We start from the raw sequence: 18,042 nt of genomic DNA on the forward strand, positions 1-18,042 counted from the left end.
TCTGCAGTAAAGAGGTTTTAGAATGTGAGCTTTAGTGAGACTGCAGGACATCATTTATTGAGGAGGGTTGTCCTCTGGGCTTTAGTGAGACTGCAGGACATCATTTATTGAGGAGGGTTGTCCTCTGGGCTTTAGTGAGACTGCAGGACATCGTTTATTGAGGAGGGCTGTCCTCTGGGCTTTAGTGAGACTGTAGGACATCATTTATTGAGGAGGGTTGTCCTCTGGGCTTTAGTGAGACTGCAGGACATCATTTATTGAGGAGGGTTGTCCTCTGGGCTTTAGTGAGACTGTAGGACATCATTTATTGAGGAGGGTTGTCCTCTGGGCTTTAGTGAGACTGCAGGACATCGTTTATTGAGGAGGGCTGCCCTCTGGGCTTTAGTGAGACTGCAGGACATCATTTATTGAGGAGGGCTGTCCTCTGGGCTTTAGTGAGACTGTAGGACATCATTTATGGAGGAGGGCTGCCCTCTGGGCTTTAGTGAGACTGCAGGACATCATTTATGGAGAAGGGTTGTCCTCTGGGCTTTAGTGAGACTGCAGGACATCATTTATGGAGAAGGGTTGTCCTCTGGGCTTTAGTGAGACTGCAGGACATCATTTATGGAGAAGGGTTGTCCTCTGGGCTTTAGTGAGACTGCAGGACATCATTTATGGAGAAGGGTTGTCCTCTGGGCTTTAGTGAGACTGCAGGACATCATTTATTGAGGAGGGATGTCCTCTGGGCTTTAGTGAGACTGTAGGACATCATTTATTGAGGAGGGCTGTCCTCTGGAACGGCGTGGTGGTGTCCCTCTATAGGCAGCACTTTGCTATATATACAGGGAGCGCCAATAGTTTTGGGACAGTGACAAATATTTTGCTGTTTTGTCTCTGTACTCCAGCACTTTGGATTGGAAATGATACAGTGACTACGAGGTTAAAGTGCCGACTGTCAGCTTTCATTTGAGGGTGTTTGATAAATAATGATGAGTGAGAAAGTTTACGGACGCATAAATATCACAACCCCAAGACATGCTAACATCTCAGCCTTACAATAACAGGGGAGGTTAGCATACCCCCAAGACATGCTAACATCTCAGCCTTACAATAACAGGGGAGGTTAGCATACCCCCAAGACATGCTAACCTCTCAGCCTTACAATATCAGGTGAGGTTAGCATACCCCTAAGACATGCTAACACCTCACCATTACAATAACAGGGGAGGTTAGTGTAACGGATGTGAAACGGCTAGCTTAGTTAGCGTGGGCGCTAAATAGCGTTTCAATCAGTGACGTCACTTGCTCTGAGACCTTGAAGTAGTAGTTCCCCTTGCTCTGCAAGGGCCGCGGCTTTTGTGGAGCGATGGGTAACGATGCTTCGAGGGTGACTGTTGATGTGTGCAGAAGGTCCCTGGTTCGCGCCCGGGTATGGGCGAGGGGACGGTCTAAATTTGTACTATTAGCATACCCCCAAGACATGCTAACATCTCAGCCTTACAATATCAGGGGAGGTTAGCATACCTCCAAGACATGCTAACATCTCAGCCTTACAATAACAGGGGAGGTTAGCATACCCCCAAGACATGCTAACCTCTCAGCCTTACAATATCAGGTGAGGTTAGCATACCCCTAAGACATGCTAACACCTCACCATTACAATAACAGGGGAGGTTAGCATACCCCCAAGACATGCTAACATCTCAGCCTTACAATATCAGGGGAGGTTAGCATACCCCCAAGACATGCTAACATCTCAGCCTTACAATAACAGGGGAGGTTAGCATACCCCCAAGACATGCTAACATTTCACCATTACAATAACAGGGGAGGTTAACATTTTTGGGAGGGTATGATATTTGTGCATCTGTAACTTTCTCACTCATCATTATTCATGATTAATTCAGGACTATCTGTAATCATGGTAGCATCCACATTAATGTAGAAGTGTTTAGAAACATATTATGTTCTTATTTACAATAAAAGTGACTCCAAAATGACACAATACATTATTTACCATTCATTTCTATTGGGCACAAAGCTTGATGTAGTCATTGCGTGTTATGAATATGGGACCAAATACTTAACTTGTTCCTACTTTACGGGATGAGAGGTGTGGGAACAGAGCAGGTGTTTTGAGTCGGAGTGTAACTGAAGAGGAATTGTGCACCACGTCTCTCTGCCTCCTCATTGACAAGTTTACAGTTGATTTATTCAATATTGTCAGCTGTTGAAATGAGACTTTTACAGATGCACAATCGAGAGCATCCTGTCGGGCTGTATCACCGCCTGGTACGGCAACTGCTCCGCCCACAACTGTAAGGCTCTCCAGAGGGTAGTGAGGTCTGCACAACGCATCACCGGGGGCAAACTACCTGCCCTCCAGGACACCTACACCACCCGATGTCACAGGAAGGCCAAAAAGATCATCAAGGACGACAACCACCCGAGCCATTGCCTGTTCACCCCGCTATCATCCAGAAGGCGAGGTCAGTACAGGTGCATCAAAGCTGGGACCGAGAGACTGAAAAACAGCTTCTATATCAAGGCCATCAGACTGTTAAACAGCCACCACTAACATTGAGGGGCTGCTTTCAACATACTGATTCAACTCCAGCCACATTAATAATGGAAAAAATGATGTAAAAAATGTATCACTAGTCACTTTAAACAATGCCACTTTATATAATGGTTACATACCCTACATTTCTCATCTCATATGTATATACTGTACTCCATACCATCTACTACATCTTGCCATCTTTATGTAATACATGTATCACTAGCCACTTTAAACAATGCCACTTTTATATGTTTACATATCCTACATTACTCATCTCATATCTATATACTGTACTCTATACCATCTACTGTATCTTGCCTATGTCGTTCTGTACCATCACTCATTCATATATCTGTATGTACATATTCTTCATCCCTTTACACTTGTGTGTATAAGGTAACTGTTGTGAAATTGTTAGTTAGATTGCTCGTTGGTTATTACTGCATTGTCAAAACTAGAAGCACAAGCATTTCGCAACACTCGCATTAACATCTGCTAACCATGTGTATGTGACAAATAACATTTGATTTTGACTATTAACCATTTGGTGGATCCAACATATGGATAAGGAGCTCAGTCGATTCTATTAGTCTGAGACAGAATATATACATTCAGCTGGTCTGACCTGAGCTGGACTGCCTTGACCGAAACAGCATCAAACTGTACCGAGCTAAGTGGTTTTTGTGTGTGTGTGTGTGTTGACCTATGCACAACCTACACGGTGTGTGTGTGTGTGTGTGTGTGTGTGTGTGCCTGCCCGTCTGGTCTCTCACCTTGGGGTTAACGATGATCTCCATGTCCATGGCGTTCTGCTCCTGCAGCCTCTTGATGGCGCCCAGAGAGATCCACAGGTTGTTGGTGTTGAAGATCTTAAACTTGGTGACTGATTTGAACTCATCTACATGGGCCTTGGGGACCTGGGCTATCTCCAGCAGACGCAGCTTGTTATCATACTGAATAAGAGTACCGCCCTGGAGAGACAGAGACAGAGACAGAGAGAGACACAGAGACAGAGACACAGACACAGAGAGACAGAGACACAGAGAGGCAGAGACAGAGACAGAGACAGAGACACAGAGACAGAGAAAGACAGAGAGACAGAGACAGAGAGACAGAGACAGAGAGAGACAGAGAAACACAGAGAGAGACAGAGACAGAGAGAGAAAGACAGAGAAAGAGACAGACAGAGAGACAGAGACACAGAGACAGAGAAAGACAGAGAGAGACAGAGAGAGACAGAGAGAGAGAGAAAGAGGTTATTTTGGGTTCTGATGGGGTAGTACAGTTTAACTAAAGCTCATTATTTATTTATACGTTATATTCTTTAAAAATAAATGGCTATATATAATTAATTTAAAAGTAAAAAAAAAAAAAAAGATATACCAATTCCACATTAATGAATTAACAACAATTGAATGAATTAACAACAATTTAATGAACTGTTTATAAAGTGTGAATAAAATGATGAGAAAGTGTTAATAGTGAGAGGTGAATAAAGAAGACAGAATAAACCACTAACAGAGACCACAACATGGCCGCCGCCTCCCTCCTCCTGCCACCCACCTTGACGTCAGCGCGGGTCTTGTCGGTGACCTCCATGATGAACTCACAGCGTTTCCCGTTGGGCTGGCTCACCAGGTGATGCAGGATGTTCAGGTCCACCGTAGCACCCAGGTTATCAATGTTAGACACAAAGATGTACTCCTGAAGAGGGGGGGTAGGGTATTTTATCAGGATCCCCATTAGCTGTTGCGAAAGCAGCTAGTCTTCCTGGGGTGCAACTCAATATTAGGAAAGTGTTCCTAAGGTTTGGTATACTCAGTGTATATTTCACAGGATGCTGCTGAGGAGAGAACGGCTCGTAATAACGACCGGAACAGATGGAATGGCATCAAACACCTGGAAACCATGGAAACCATTTGATACCGTTCCAATGATTCTGCTCCAGCCATTACCATGAGCCCCTCCTCCCCGATTAATGTGCCACCAACCTCCTGTGGTATATTGGTGCCTTGGAACTCGATTGTTTGACTTTGCTGTGGTTTTACAACGTTATGGAATTAACATTTTACACAAGAGAAGAAACACAGTATCAATAGCAGCGCCGGTTGAATTATTTAATATAATTTACAAATTGTATAAATAAAAGAACTATTTTCTTAATAATGATAATAATAATAATAATAATAATAATAATAATAATAATAATAATAATAATAATAATAATAATAATAATTTTCTTTAAAGTGGTCAGTGCTGCAGATAGGGTGGTTAACTTTTTTAATTACATTTTTTATTTCACCAGGCAAGTCAGTTAAGAACAAATTCTTATTTTCAATGACGGCCTAGGAACAGTGGGTTAACTGCCTGTTCAGGGGCAGAACCACAGTTCAGGGGCAGAACGACCTTGTCAGCTCGGGGATATGAACTTGCAACCTTTCGGTTACTAGTCCAACGCTCTAACCACTAGGCTACCCGAGTGAAGGAGGCTTTGTTGTGAAATAGAAATAGAAAGCCGTCTGGAGGGAGAGTTTACAGTCTAGCCAGGCACATAGGTATTTGTAGTTGTCCACATATTCTATGTCAGAACCGTCCAGAGTAGTGATGCTAGTCGGGCGGGTCGGTGCGGGCAGTGAACGGTTGAAAAGCATGCATTTGGTTTTACTAGCATTTAAGAGCAGTTGGAAGCCATGGAAGGAGTGTTGTATGGCATTGAAGCTCGTCTGGAGGTTAGTTAACACAGTGTCCAAAGAAGGGCCAGATGTATACAGAATGGTGTCGTCTGCGTAGAAGTGGGTCAGGGAATCACCCGCAGCAAGAGCGACATTGTTGATATATACAGAGAAAAGAGTTGGCCCGAGAATTGAACCCTGTGGTACCCCCATAGAGACTGCCAGAGGTCCGGACAACAGGACACAACAGGACACACTGAACACACTGAACTGAACACACTGTCTGGGAAGAAGTTGGTGAACCAGGCGAGGCAGTCATTTGAGAAACCAAGGCTATTGAGTCTGCCGATAAGAATATGGTGATTGACAGAGTTGAAGGCCTTGGCCTGGACGATGAAGACGGCTGCACAGTACTGTCTTTTATCGATGGAGGTTATGATATCGTTTTGTACCTTGAGCGTGGCTGAGGTGCACCCGTGACCAGCTCAGAAACCGGATTGCACAGCGGAGAAGGTACGGTGGGATTCGAAATGGTCAGTGATCTGTTTATTAACTAGGCTTTCGAAGACTTTAGAGAGGCAGGGCAGGATGGATATAGGTCTATAACAGTTTGGGTCTAGAGTGTCACCCCTTTTGAAGAGGGGGATGACCGCGGCAGCTTTCCAATCTTTAGGGATCTCGGACGATATGAAAGAGAGGTTGAACAGGCGGGTAATAGGGGTTGCAACAATGGCGGCGGATAGTTTTAGAAAGAGAGGGTCCAGATTGTCTAGCCCAGCTGATTTGTACTGGTCCAGGTTTTGCAGCTCTTTCAGAACATCTGCTATCTGGATTTGGGTGAAGGAGAAGCTGGGGAGGCTTGGGCAAGTAGCTGCGGGGGGGCGGAGCTGTTGGCCGGGGTTGGGATAGCCAGGAGGAAAGCATGGTCAGCCGTTGAGAAATGCTTATTGAAATGTTCTATTATCATGGATTTATCGGTGGTGACCGTGTTACCTAGCCTCAGTGCAGTGGGCAGCTGGGAGGAGGTGCTCTTGTTCTTCATGGACTTTGGTGTCCCAGAACTTTTTGGAGTTAGAGCTACAGGATGCAAATTTCTGTTAGAAAAGGTAGCCTTTGCTTTCCTGACTGACTGCATGTACTGGTTCCTGACTTCCCTGAAAAGTTGCATATCGCGGGGACTATTCCATGCTATTGCAGTCCGCCACAGGATGTTTGTGTGTGTGTGTGTGTGTGTGTGTGTGTGTGTGTGTGTGTGTGTGTGTGTGTGTGTACCTTGCCCTCTGTGATGAGCTGATCCAGCAGACCAGAGTTGTAGAAGCTGGCGTAGATGTCCCCGTGGCCAGGAGGGTACCACACGTCAGCGTTCTCACCCATCATACCAATGTCTGTGGCCACAGGCAGGAGGGACTCTTTATTAATACGGGGGTACCTGGGACAGAGGGCAGGAGGGACTCTTTATTAATACGGGGGTACCTGGGACAGAGGGCAGGAGGGACTCTTTATTAATACGGGGGTACCTGGGACAGAGGGCAGGAGGGACTCTTTATTAATACGGGGGTACCTGGGACAGAGGGCAGGAGGGACTCTTTATTAACACGGGGGTACCTGGGACAGAGGGCAGGAGGGACTCTTTATTAACACGGGGGTACCTGGGACAGAGGGCAGGAGGGACTCTTTATTAATACGGGGGTACCTGGGACAGAGGGCAGGAGGGACTCTTTATTAACACGGGGGTACCTGGGACAGAGGGCAGGAGGGACTCTTTATTAACACGGGGGTACCTGGGACAGAGGGCAGGAGGGACTCTTTATTAACACGGGGGTACCTGGGACAGAGGGCAGGAGGGCGGGAGGGGAGAGACAGGGTGAATGAACTTAGTTAAATAACCCAGATGTAGGCTACTTCCAGGTTTCATGTTTTACTTTTAAATCATGTGAATCCTGTTAGGAATGGGTCAATGACGGGAAGACCAACAGAACAAGGAGCCGTCATCACTTAACGTTTATCAGCTGATAAGAGCAGATTAGGAAGGAGAACGTTTAACGTCTCTTTACAGAGCTGAGGATGACCTGAGATCTGTCTGGTCTCTGTCTGTCTGTCTGTCTGTCTGTCTGTCTGTCTGTCTGTCTGTCTGTCTGTCCATGAGAGGGGAGAATTACCTGAGATATGTCTGTCTGTCTGGCCATGAGAGGGGAGGATGACCTAAGATCTGTCTGTCTGGCCATGAGAGGGGAGAATTACCTGAGATATGTCTATCTGTCTGGCCATGAGAGGGGACGATGACCTAAGATCTGTCTGTCTGGCCATGAGAGGGGAGAATTACCTGAGATCTGTCTGTCTGTCTGTCTGTCTGTCTGGCCATGAGAGGGGAGGATTACCTGCGATATGTCTGTCTGTCTGGCATTGAGAGGGGAGGATGACCTGAGATCTGTCTGTCTGTCTGGCCATGAGAGGGGAGGATTACCTGAGATCTGTCTGTCTGTCTGGCCATGAGAGGGGAGGAATACCTAAGATCTGTCAGTCTGGCCATGAGAGGGGAGAATTACCTGAGATCTGTCAGTCTGTCTGGCCATGAGAGGGGAGGATTACCTGAGATATGTCTGTCTGTCTGGCCATGAGAGGGGAGGATGACCTGAGATCTGTCTGTCTGTCTGGCTATGAGAGGGGAGGATGACCTGAGATCTGTCTGTCTGTCTGGCTATGAGAGGGGAGGATGACCTGAGATCGGTCTGTCTGTCTGGCTATGAGAGGGGAGGATGACCTGAGATCTGTCTGTCTGGCCATGAGAGGGGAGGATGGTCTTGCTAGGGGGTGAGGGGTTATGGCTCACTGGTCTGTGTAGAGTACAGCCTGAGTACAGCCTGTCAATGCAACAGAATCCTACTCGGATGCGTTCTGCCTATAACAACATCTCTTGCATATTTTGTTTTGCATACTAAGTCTTGCATAGTTAGTTTAGTTTCGGTATGTTGCATTGAAAGTGTCTAATATTGCAGTGATTCGACCTTAACTCCCACAGTAAAGGGAAACGTTGATAGTGTTAACTAAAGGGGAAAACTCTAGAAGGCTCATATTTCTTCTGCATGGCAGTCCGAGGGGAGCTGTACACACTGGAGCAGCTTAGGGGGAACAGCTTGGAGAAGAGGAGAGGAGAGCAGAGGAGAGGAGTGGGCAGGAGAGGAGAGGGAAGGGGGAGGAGAGGGAAGGGGAGGAGAGGAGAGGGAAGGGGAGGAGAGGGAAGGGGGAGGAGAGGGAAGGGGATGAGAGGGAAGGGGGAGGAGAGGGAAGGGGGAGGAGAGGAGAGGAGAGGGGAGGGGAGGAGAGGGAAGGGGGAGGAGAGGGAAGGGGAGGAGAGGGAAGGGGGAGGAGAGGGAAGGGGGAGGAGAGGGAAGGGGGAAGACAGTTCTGGCATGGATAAGAGGGCACAGATGAGAGAAGAGAAGAGGAGAGGGAAGGCAGAGGAAAGAAGGGGAAGAAAGGAGAGGAGAGGGAAGGAAGGAAGGGGGAGGAGAGGAGAGGGAAGGGGCCTCATTAAAAGAGGATTAAGTTGTCATCTGACCTAGGCTTTTTGACACACTCCAGCTTGATCCTCACTTTGTCTTTGATTGTATTCCAAAGGCGTAGGAGCTTCTGAGGTAAAGCCCTCCTTGAGGAGGCTGATAAAATATTAACACAACAAGCCTTTTAGTCTACAGTCCAATTCAACAGACAGTCCACTGCTTAAAAGGAAAGGTTCACCCATGTTGAAAGTTATATTGTTTTTGTGCATCTCTGAGGGATGTTCTATGGATTCTCCGGGTCAATTCCTGTTTTCACGTGTATCTGAGTTATTGGCGTTGAAGCAGGCAGAACTCCGGCCGCTATGTTGTAGCACTGTGATACTGTGTAGCACTGTGAGTCGCTCTGACTACACTGGAAGTTAATAGGAAAAGGACTTTTAGATCACCAAAACGTCTCTCATACACATCAGATTTCAATACTGGACGATGTCATAACTCCGGAGAATGTCTTCTCTCAAATAAGACTTTGATTATATTTTTGGGATATTCCTACTTTCGAGAAATGTGTAATTTAACGGAGGGTCTATTTAGCACATTTTCCTGTTTGTCTGCCTCTTTATCCCAGGGTGCATTGCATGGTGCTGTTGCCTGAGATACTATAGAAAGAAGATGAATAAAGGAAAACATAACGCCCCACCCAGCAGACTGACAAATCACATTCACGTCGTCATGCTGCGTCAAGCGGTTTCTAAGCTAATTGTAACGCAATCACTTCAAAGTCAGTGTATATCTCAAGAAACTTGCCTATTTCCCTCAAAAGTACGTAATGTCACGATTCTAAAGCTATATGATATTACAGATAGCAAGTGAATTATCTCACATATCTGAAAAGTATTGTAATGTTGTACTTCTGGTTGATGAAATTGGTGCTAAAGTTGGGTTTTTGAGCTAGCGCCCAATAGAATCCCATTCACTCCTTGAAGGAGAGCGCTCCTTGCCCAGGAATTTCCCAGAATGCACCGTGGAGCCCAATGATGTAGCATGGCAGAAATGCCTTCTGGAACATGTGAACTTCCATGTGCACTTAATGGTTGTACAGTCGTCTCAAATAAAACTGTGAAGGACCTCGGCGTTACTCTGGACCCTGATCTCTCTTTTGAAGTACATATCAAGATTGTTTCAAGGACAGCTTTTTTCCATCTACGTAACATTGCAAAAATCAGAAACTTTCTGTCCAAAAATGATGCAGAAAAATGTATCCATGCTTTTGTCACTTCTAGGTTAGACTACTGCAATGCTCTACTTTCCAGCTACCCGGATAAAGCACTAAGTTTATTTAGTGCTTTATCCGGGTAGCTGGAAAGTAGAGCATTGCAGTAGTCTATAAACTTCAGTTAGTGCTAAATACGACTGCTAGAATCCTGACTAGAACCAAAAAATGTGATCATATTACTCCAGTGCTAGCCTCCCTACACTGGCTTCCTGTTAAGGCTAGGGCTGATTTCAAGGTTTTACTGCTAACCTACAAAGCATTACATGGGCTTGCTCCTAACTATCTCTCTGATTTGGTCCTGCCGTACATACCTACACGTACGCTACGGTCACAAGACGCAGGCCTCCTAATTGTCCCTAGAATTTCTAAGCAAACAGCTGGAGGCAGGGCTTTCTCCTATAGAGCTCCATTTTTATGGAATGGTCTGCCTATCCATGTGAGAGACGCAAACTCGGTCTCAACCTTTAAGTCTTTACTGAAGACTCATCTCTTCAGTGGTTCATATGATTGAGTGTAGTCTGGCCCAGGAGTGGGAAGGTGAACGGAAAGGCTCTGGAGCAACGAACCGCCCTTGCTGTCTCTGCCTGGCCGGTTCCCCTCTTTCCACTGGGATTCTCTGCCTCTAACCCTATTACAGGGGCTGAGTCACTGGCTTACTGGGGCTCTTTCATACCGTCCCTAGGAGGGGTGCGTCACTTGAGTGGGTTGAGTCACTGATGTGATCTTCCCGTCTGGGTTGGCGCCCCCCCTTGGGTTGTGCCGTAGCGGAGATCTTTGTGGGCTATACTCTGCCTTGTCTCAGGATGGTAAGTTGGTGGTTGAAGATATCCCTCTAGTGGTGTGGGGGCTGTGCTTTGGCAAAGTGATTGGGGTTATATCCTTCCTGTTTGGCCCTGTCCGGGGGTGTCCTCGGATGGGGCCACAGTGTCTCCTGACCCCTCCGGTCTCAGCCTCCAGTATTTATGCTGCAGTAGTTTATGTGTCAGGGGGCTAGGGTCAGTCTGTTATATCTGGAGTATTTCTCCTGTTTTATCCGGTGTCCTGTGTGAATTTAAGTATGCTCTCTCTAATTCTCTCTTTCTCTCTTTCTTTCTCTCTCTCGGAGGCCCTGAGCTCTAGAACCATGCCTCAGGACTACCTGACATGATGACTCCTTGCTGTCCCCAGTCCACCTGGCCATGCTGCTGCTCCAGTTTCAACTGTTCTGCCTGTGATTATTATTATTTGACCATGCTGGTCATTTATGAACATTTGAACATCTTGGCCATGTTCTGTTATAATCTCCACCCGGCACAGCCAGAAGAGGACTGACCACCCCTCATAGCCTGGTTCCTCTCTAGGTTTCTTCCTAGGTTTTGGCCTTTCTAGGGAGTTTTTCCTAGCCACCGTGCTTCTGCACCTGCTTTGCTTGCTGTTTGGGGTTTTAGGCTGGGTTTCTGTACAGCACTTTGAGATATCAGCTGATGTACGAAGGGCTATATAAATACATTTGATTTGATTTGCATTAATAACAAACTTGTATTCCATCTGTAAATATGAATAAAATGGTTAAATTATGAGCCTAGTTGGTTTAGCCACGGAAAAAGACAGGAACCTAACTGGTAGCCATGATTGGCTGACATAATGAATGGGCTGGACATGCCGGGAGATGAGTTTGGATTGGTCTGCCATATAGCAGACTTCTGTCTATAACGTGAGCTGCTCAATACTGTATATGTTGATCGTCCTTTCTTCTGTAGCGTTTTTGAAAGATATAATGTTAGCCATGGAGAACTACAAAAGTTGAGCTACTTTTCTCTTTAATGGCCTGACTTTAGCAGGCGCTATCGACAGGTCAGTTTCTGCATACACCACGGTCTGTGTGAACCGGAGTGACTTGACACAACGCTGACAAACAAGATGATGTAGCTACAAACAAAACTGAGTTACATGGTTCCGGTCTACCGTGAAGCATTCATTAGTGTATACCGTTAAGAGTTTAGCTACAATTTCAGATATTCGAGGTTTCTAATTTAGTCAGAAAGTTGTTTTCATTGCAAGTTAAAGCATACTGTTTGCTAGCTAGTGAACGTTATCATGCTGGCTCGCTATCTAACGTTACATGTATAATCTGTGCAGTAATATTATTTGAATCAGAAATCCATTTGCATTGCTAGTTATAGCCTAATGTTAGCTAGCTAACATTGAACCTAGTTGGTTAGCTTTAGCTACCTGCAGATTCATACTACAGCAATGACAATGTCTGTATTGGTAGTAGTATGATATACCATTTTCTAGCCCAGTCTCTACTTTTATGTAAATAAAATTAAAAAGTCAAATGTTGCTACATAGGACTGATACCAGGTGATGTGTCACAATTGATAGTGCCGTTTATTTAGTCAATTTTACAGCTAACTATCTACTCTACATGCTGATATTGTCTTTGGCATAATTGCGTGTAGCTAAGTTTCCTTGCTAGCTAGCCAGCCCATAGAGAGAGCGTTGCATTGTGGATTTTGTAGTTGATTTGAACTGCAACAGATTTCCACAATGATTTTCCATGTTGCTACCAACCTTATTATAACGGCAAAATTAAATATTTAAATACTCACAAGTTTAGCTACTTTTCTCACACATGTTAGTGTGATTTAACACTGTAAATGAAAGGAATTAGTGGTTTTGGGTGGATTTTTCCTTTAAGTCTTTAGAGTCCATTCATTACAGCTACAGACAGGATTTCCAGTGTTATGTCCAGTATGTCTCATATATTCTGATCAAGCAAGATATGAGACATACTGCGGTGCGTGTGTTACCTGCTCTGGTTGAAGGTGTGTATCTTGACACGGTGGTGTGTGTATTTCTGAAGGATCTTCTTGGTGTCTTCATCCGTGTTGAAGGAGTTCATCAGGACCAGAGGAACGTCTGTGTTGTACTTCTTGTTCAAGTGCTGAGGGAAAAAGATATTGGATTAAGAACAGGTGAAAGGAGTGCTTGGCGGCCATATTGGATTGAGAACAGGTGAAAGGAGTGCTTGGCGGCCATATTGGATTGAGAACAGGTGAAAGGAGTGCTTGGCGGCCATATTGGATTGAGAACAGGTGAAAGGAGGGCTTGGCGGCCATATTGGATTGAGAACAGGTGAAAGGAGTGCTTGGCGGCCATATTGGATTGAGAACAGGTGAAAGGAGTGCTTGGCGGCCATATTGGATTGAGAACAGGTGAAAGGAGTGCTTGGCGGCCATATTGGATTGAGAACAGGTGAAAGGAGTGCTTGGCGGCCATATTGGATTGAGAACAGGTGAAAGGAGTGCTTGGCGGCCATATTGGATTGAGAACAGGTGAAAGGAGGGCTTGGCGGCCATATTGGATTGAGAACAGGTGAAAGGAGTGCTTGGCGGCCATATTGGATTGAGAACAGGTGAAAGGAGTGCTTGGCGGCCATATTGGATTGAGAACAGGTGAAAGGAGTGCTTGGCGGCCATATTGGATTGAGAACAGGTGAAAGGAGTGCTTGGCGGCCATATTGGATTGAGAACAGGTGAAAGGAGTGCTTGGTGGGCATACTGGCCACAGCAAACCAAGTGACAGGCTGTTTGGAGCTAATGCAATGGCAGTGTTGGAGAGCATCAAATCCGAGATGCATTGTGACTGACTGATTGACAAATCATAATGAGTAGTTATTTATGATGCAAGGTGATTTGTAGCTCAGTTAGTCGGCAGTCTGGCTGCCCAGTCGGCTGCAATGCTGAACAAGCCCGAAGACTCTAGAGTCCAGACTTTAACGAGGGAGGGGTTGTTACGGTAAACTGTTAAAAAAACTGTGTGGGTGTGTGGTGGAGTTTATGAAGTAACCAGGCTGGTCGAGGTTCGTCTCGGCTTTATGAGGTCATTAAGGGTGGGACTGTCCTAGGAGAGGTGGGTGGGTCGTGTGAAGTTCAGCTCCACTACCAACCAATGTAACTACCAGGATATGACACAACGTAACTATCAGGAAATCACACGCTGTCTGACTGGCGTAACAGGATCTATTCCACTGTAGGATGTTTGTTTAGATTTAGTGCAACCATTTTAAGTTTCGTTTTATGAATTTTGGGAAGTTATGAACTCCCATTTCCTCAGAGGACCCCAGGACAGAGTTGAAAGGTCAGCAGGCTAGAGAGGAGGGATAAAGAGGTCCTGTGGATTAAGAAAACAGCCCTTCTCACCCTCACCCTCTCTCCAAATTACAAGCACATGCTCTCTCTCTCTCTCTCTCTCTCTCTCTCTCTCTCTCTCTCTCTCTCTCTTTCTCTCTTTCTCTCTCTCTCTCTCTCTCTCTCTCTCTCTCTCTCTCTCTCTCTCTCTTCCCCCCCCCCAAGGGGCTTTATTGGTATGGGAAACATATGTTAACATAGTGAAGTAGAGAATATACAAAAGTAAAATTAACAGTAAACATTACGCTCACAGAAGTTCCAAAAGAATAAAGACATTACAAATGTTGTATTATGTATCTCTCAAGTAGATTAAACAGCATGATCATTATATTTAGTATATTATAAGATCAGCTGAGGGTCTGTGTGAAGCTCTCTAATGTCTTCAGGCAGTCTGACTGAAAGGAGAGCTGTTATTCTATGGGGCAGGTCTGTGGGTTTGGCCAGGCAGAGGGGGGACAGAGAGCGCAGTGTGCTGGAACTGAGAGGTGTGTGTGTGTCAGAGCCAGAGAGAGGCGGTATTTGTTTGCGGACGTGTGTGTGGTTGTCTGTATATGTGTGTATCTGTGTGTGTTGTGTAACGGCTGCAAGCAAAGGGAAAGGAAAATGGAACAACTGAAAGTATTCAACTGAAATATGTCTTCCACATGTATCCCAACCCGCTCTGAATCAGAGAGGTGTGTCTTCCACATGTATCCCAACCCGCTCTGAATCAGAGAGGTGTGTCTTCCACATGTATCCCAACCCGCTCTGAATCAGAGAGGTGTGGGGGGGGGCTGCCTTCATCAACATCCACATCATGAACACTCTCCCCACCTCCACACACTGTGTCCTGTGTCTGTCTCACATCCCAGTGGTTCTGGGACAATCATTTTACCCTCCAGATATAGGCATATTACCTCCACTGTGAATCAGGCCATTTAGGGAGAAAATGGATACCAACTCACATTAATGTTCACCAACTCCCACCTCTGCCCTGTCCCCTGAGTAAAGGTTCTCAGTCATCTCTCTCTCTGTGTGTGTGTGTGTGTGTGTGTGTGTGTGTGTGTGAGTGTGTGTGTGATCATTGTCATGCTGAAAGACCCAGCCACGTTTCATCTTCAATGCCCTTGCTGATGGAAGGAGGTTTTCACTCAAAATCTCACGATACATGGCCCCACTCATTCTTTCCTTTACACGGATCAGTCGTCCTGGTCCCTTTGCAGAAAAACAGCCCCAAAGCATGATGTTTCCACCCCCATGCTTCACAGTAGGTATGGTGTTCTTTGGATGCAACTCAGCATTCTTTGTCCTCCAAACACGACGAGTTGCAAACACGACGAGTTGAGTTTTTACCAAAAAGTAATATTTTGGTTTCATCTGACCATATGACATTCTCCCAATCTTCTTCTGGATCATCCAAATGCTTTCTAGCAAACTTCAGACGGGCCTGGACATGTACTGGCTTAAGCAGGGGGACAAATCTTGCTTGTTTGTAGGTGACCAAATACTTATTTTCCACCATAATTTGCAAATAAATTCATTAAAAATCCTACAATGTGATTTTCTGGATTTTTTAAATCATTTTGTCTGTCATAGTTGAAGTGTACGTATTATGAAAATTACAGGCCTCTCTCATATTTTTAAATGGGAGAACTTGCACAATTGGTGGCTGACTAAATACTTTTTTGCCCCACTGTATCTGTTATAACAAGTTATTATGAGTTATAATGATATAATGACAGTTATGACAACTCTTATGTCATTTTTAACCTTTATTTAACTAGGTAAGTCAGTCAAGAACAAATTATTTTTACAATGACGGCCTACCCCAGCCAAACCCGGACGACGCTGGGCCAATTGTGCACCGACCTATGGGACTCCCAATCAAGGCCGGTCGTGATGCAGCCTGGAATCGAACCAGAGTCATTAGGGACGCCTCAAGCACTAAGATGCAGTGCCTCAGTCCGCTGAGATGGAGTCCCTCAGTCCGTTGAGACGCAGTGCGCTGAGATACAGTGCCTCAGACCGCTGAGATGGAGTGCCTCAGTTTGCTGTGATGCAATGCCTAAGACCGCTGAGATGGAGTGCCTTAGTCCGCTGTGATGCAGTGCCTCAGTTTGCTGTGATGCAATGCCTAAGACCGCTGAGATGGAGTGCCTAAGTCCGCTGTGATGCAGTGCCTCAGTCCGCTGTGATGCAGTGCCTCAGACCGCTGTGATGCAGTGCCTCAGACCGCTGAGCTGCAGTGCCTCAGACCGCTGTGATGCAGTGCCTCAGTCCGCTGTGATGCAGTGCCTCAGACCGCTGAGATGGAGTGCCTCAGACCGCTGAGATGGAGTGCCTCAGACCGCTGTGATGCAGTGCCTCAGACCGCTGAGATGGAGTGCCTTAGTCCGCTGTGATGCAGTGCCTCAGACCGCTGAGATGGAGTGCCTCAGACCGCTGTGATGCAGTGCCTCAGACCGCTGAGATGGAGTGCCTCAGACCGCTGAGATGGAGTGCCTCAGTCCGCTGAGATGGAGTCCCTCAGTCCGCTGAGATGGAGTCCCTCAGACCGCTGAGATGGAGTGCCTCAGACCGCTGAGATGGAGTCCCTCAGTCCGCTGAGATGGAGTCCCTCAGTCCGCTGAGATGGAGTCCCTCAGTCCGCTGAGATGGAGTGCCTTAGTCCGCTGAGATGGAGTGCCTCAGACCGCTGTGATGCAGTGCCTCAGACCGCTGAGATGGAGTGCCTTAGTCCGCTGTGATGCAGTGCCTCAGACCGCTGAGATGGAGTGCCTCAGACCGCTGTGATGCAGTGCCTCAGACCGCTGAGATGGTGTGCCTCAGTCCGCTGAGATGGAGTCCCTCAGTCCGCTGAGATGGAGTCCCTCAGACCGCTGAGATGGAGTGCCTCAGACCGCTGAGATGGAGTCCCTCAGTCCGCTGAGATGGAGTCCCTCAGTCCGCTGAGATGGAGTCCCTCAGTCCGCTGAGATGGAGTGCCTTAGTCCGCTGAGATGGAGTCCCTCAGTCCGCTGAGATGGAGTCCCTCAGTCCGCTGAGACGCAGTGCGCTGAGATACAGTGCCTCAGACCGCTGAGATGGAGTGCCTTAGTCCGCTGTGATGCAGTGCCTCAGTCCGCTGCACCACTCAGGAGCCAGATATGCCCATGACTGCTCATGACATGTCTATGACTGCTTATAACATGTATATGACTGCTCATGACATGTATATGACTGCTGATGACATGTTTATGACTGCTGATGACATGTATATGACTGCTGATGACATGTTTATGACTGCTCATGACATGTATATGACTGCTGATGACATGTATATGACTGCTGATGACATGTATATGACTGCTGATGACATGTTTATGACTGCTGATGACATGTTTATGACTGCTGATGACATGTATATGACTGCTGATGACATGTATATGACTGCTCATGACATGTCTATGACTGCTTATGACATGTATATGACTGCTCATGACATGTATATGACTGCTGATGACATGTATATGACTGCTCATGACATTCTAACAACATATTGACGACAGGTACCTCTATCTGCTGCACGGTGAGGTCCAGGAAAGTGTTCTCGTTGCGGACGCTGATGAGGCTCTTGGGGCCTTTACAGCCCATGCTGGTCCCCAGGCCTCCATTCAACTTGACGACCACCAGCTTGTTGAGACTGTCTGCCAGGCTGTCCGGCAGGGGCAGCGCTGCTATCTTATCATAGGGCTGGATCTGTGGAGAGAGAGAGGAGAGACATTTAATCTGTTCCCTTTGGTATTGTATGTGGTAACACTTCTGATGTGGGCGGGCGGAGGGGGGGATCTTATCTTGATATTTAATCTATGGAGACTCAGGGACTGAATAGGACTGAAAAAGGACTAGGGAAGAAATGAAA

General features: G+C 46.4%; 1 protein-coding gene across 4 annotated transcripts in view; it reads right to left on the reverse strand.

The window, feature by feature from the left end:
• Nucleotides 1–18,042, reverse strand: part of LOC118943941 (UTP--glucose-1-phosphate uridylyltransferase-like) — a 68,656-nt gene that overhangs the window by 14,551 nt on the left and 36,063 nt on the right. For all 4 annotated transcript variants that reach the window (XM_036961014.1, XM_036961015.1, XM_036961013.1 and 1 more), the window contains exons 4-8: nucleotides 17,694–17,879; nucleotides 12,783–12,916; nucleotides 6,490–6,646; nucleotides 4,109–4,249; nucleotides 3,319–3,516 (exon numbers count right to left, since the gene is read on the reverse strand). In XM_036961014.1, the coding sequence (XP_036816909.1) occupies nucleotides 3,319–3,516; nucleotides 4,109–4,249; nucleotides 6,490–6,646; nucleotides 12,783–12,916; nucleotides 17,694–17,879 (816 nt within the window). The remainder of the gene's footprint in view (nucleotides 1–3,318; nucleotides 3,517–4,108; nucleotides 4,250–6,489; nucleotides 6,647–12,782; nucleotides 12,917–17,693; nucleotides 17,880–18,042) is intronic.

This window comes from Oncorhynchus mykiss, chromosome 23 (assembly GCF_013265735.2).
Source record: "Oncorhynchus mykiss isolate Arlee chromosome 23, USDA_OmykA_1.1, whole genome shotgun sequence".
Classification (NCBI taxonomy): domain Eukaryota; kingdom Metazoa; phylum Chordata; class Actinopteri; order Salmoniformes; family Salmonidae; genus Oncorhynchus; species Oncorhynchus mykiss.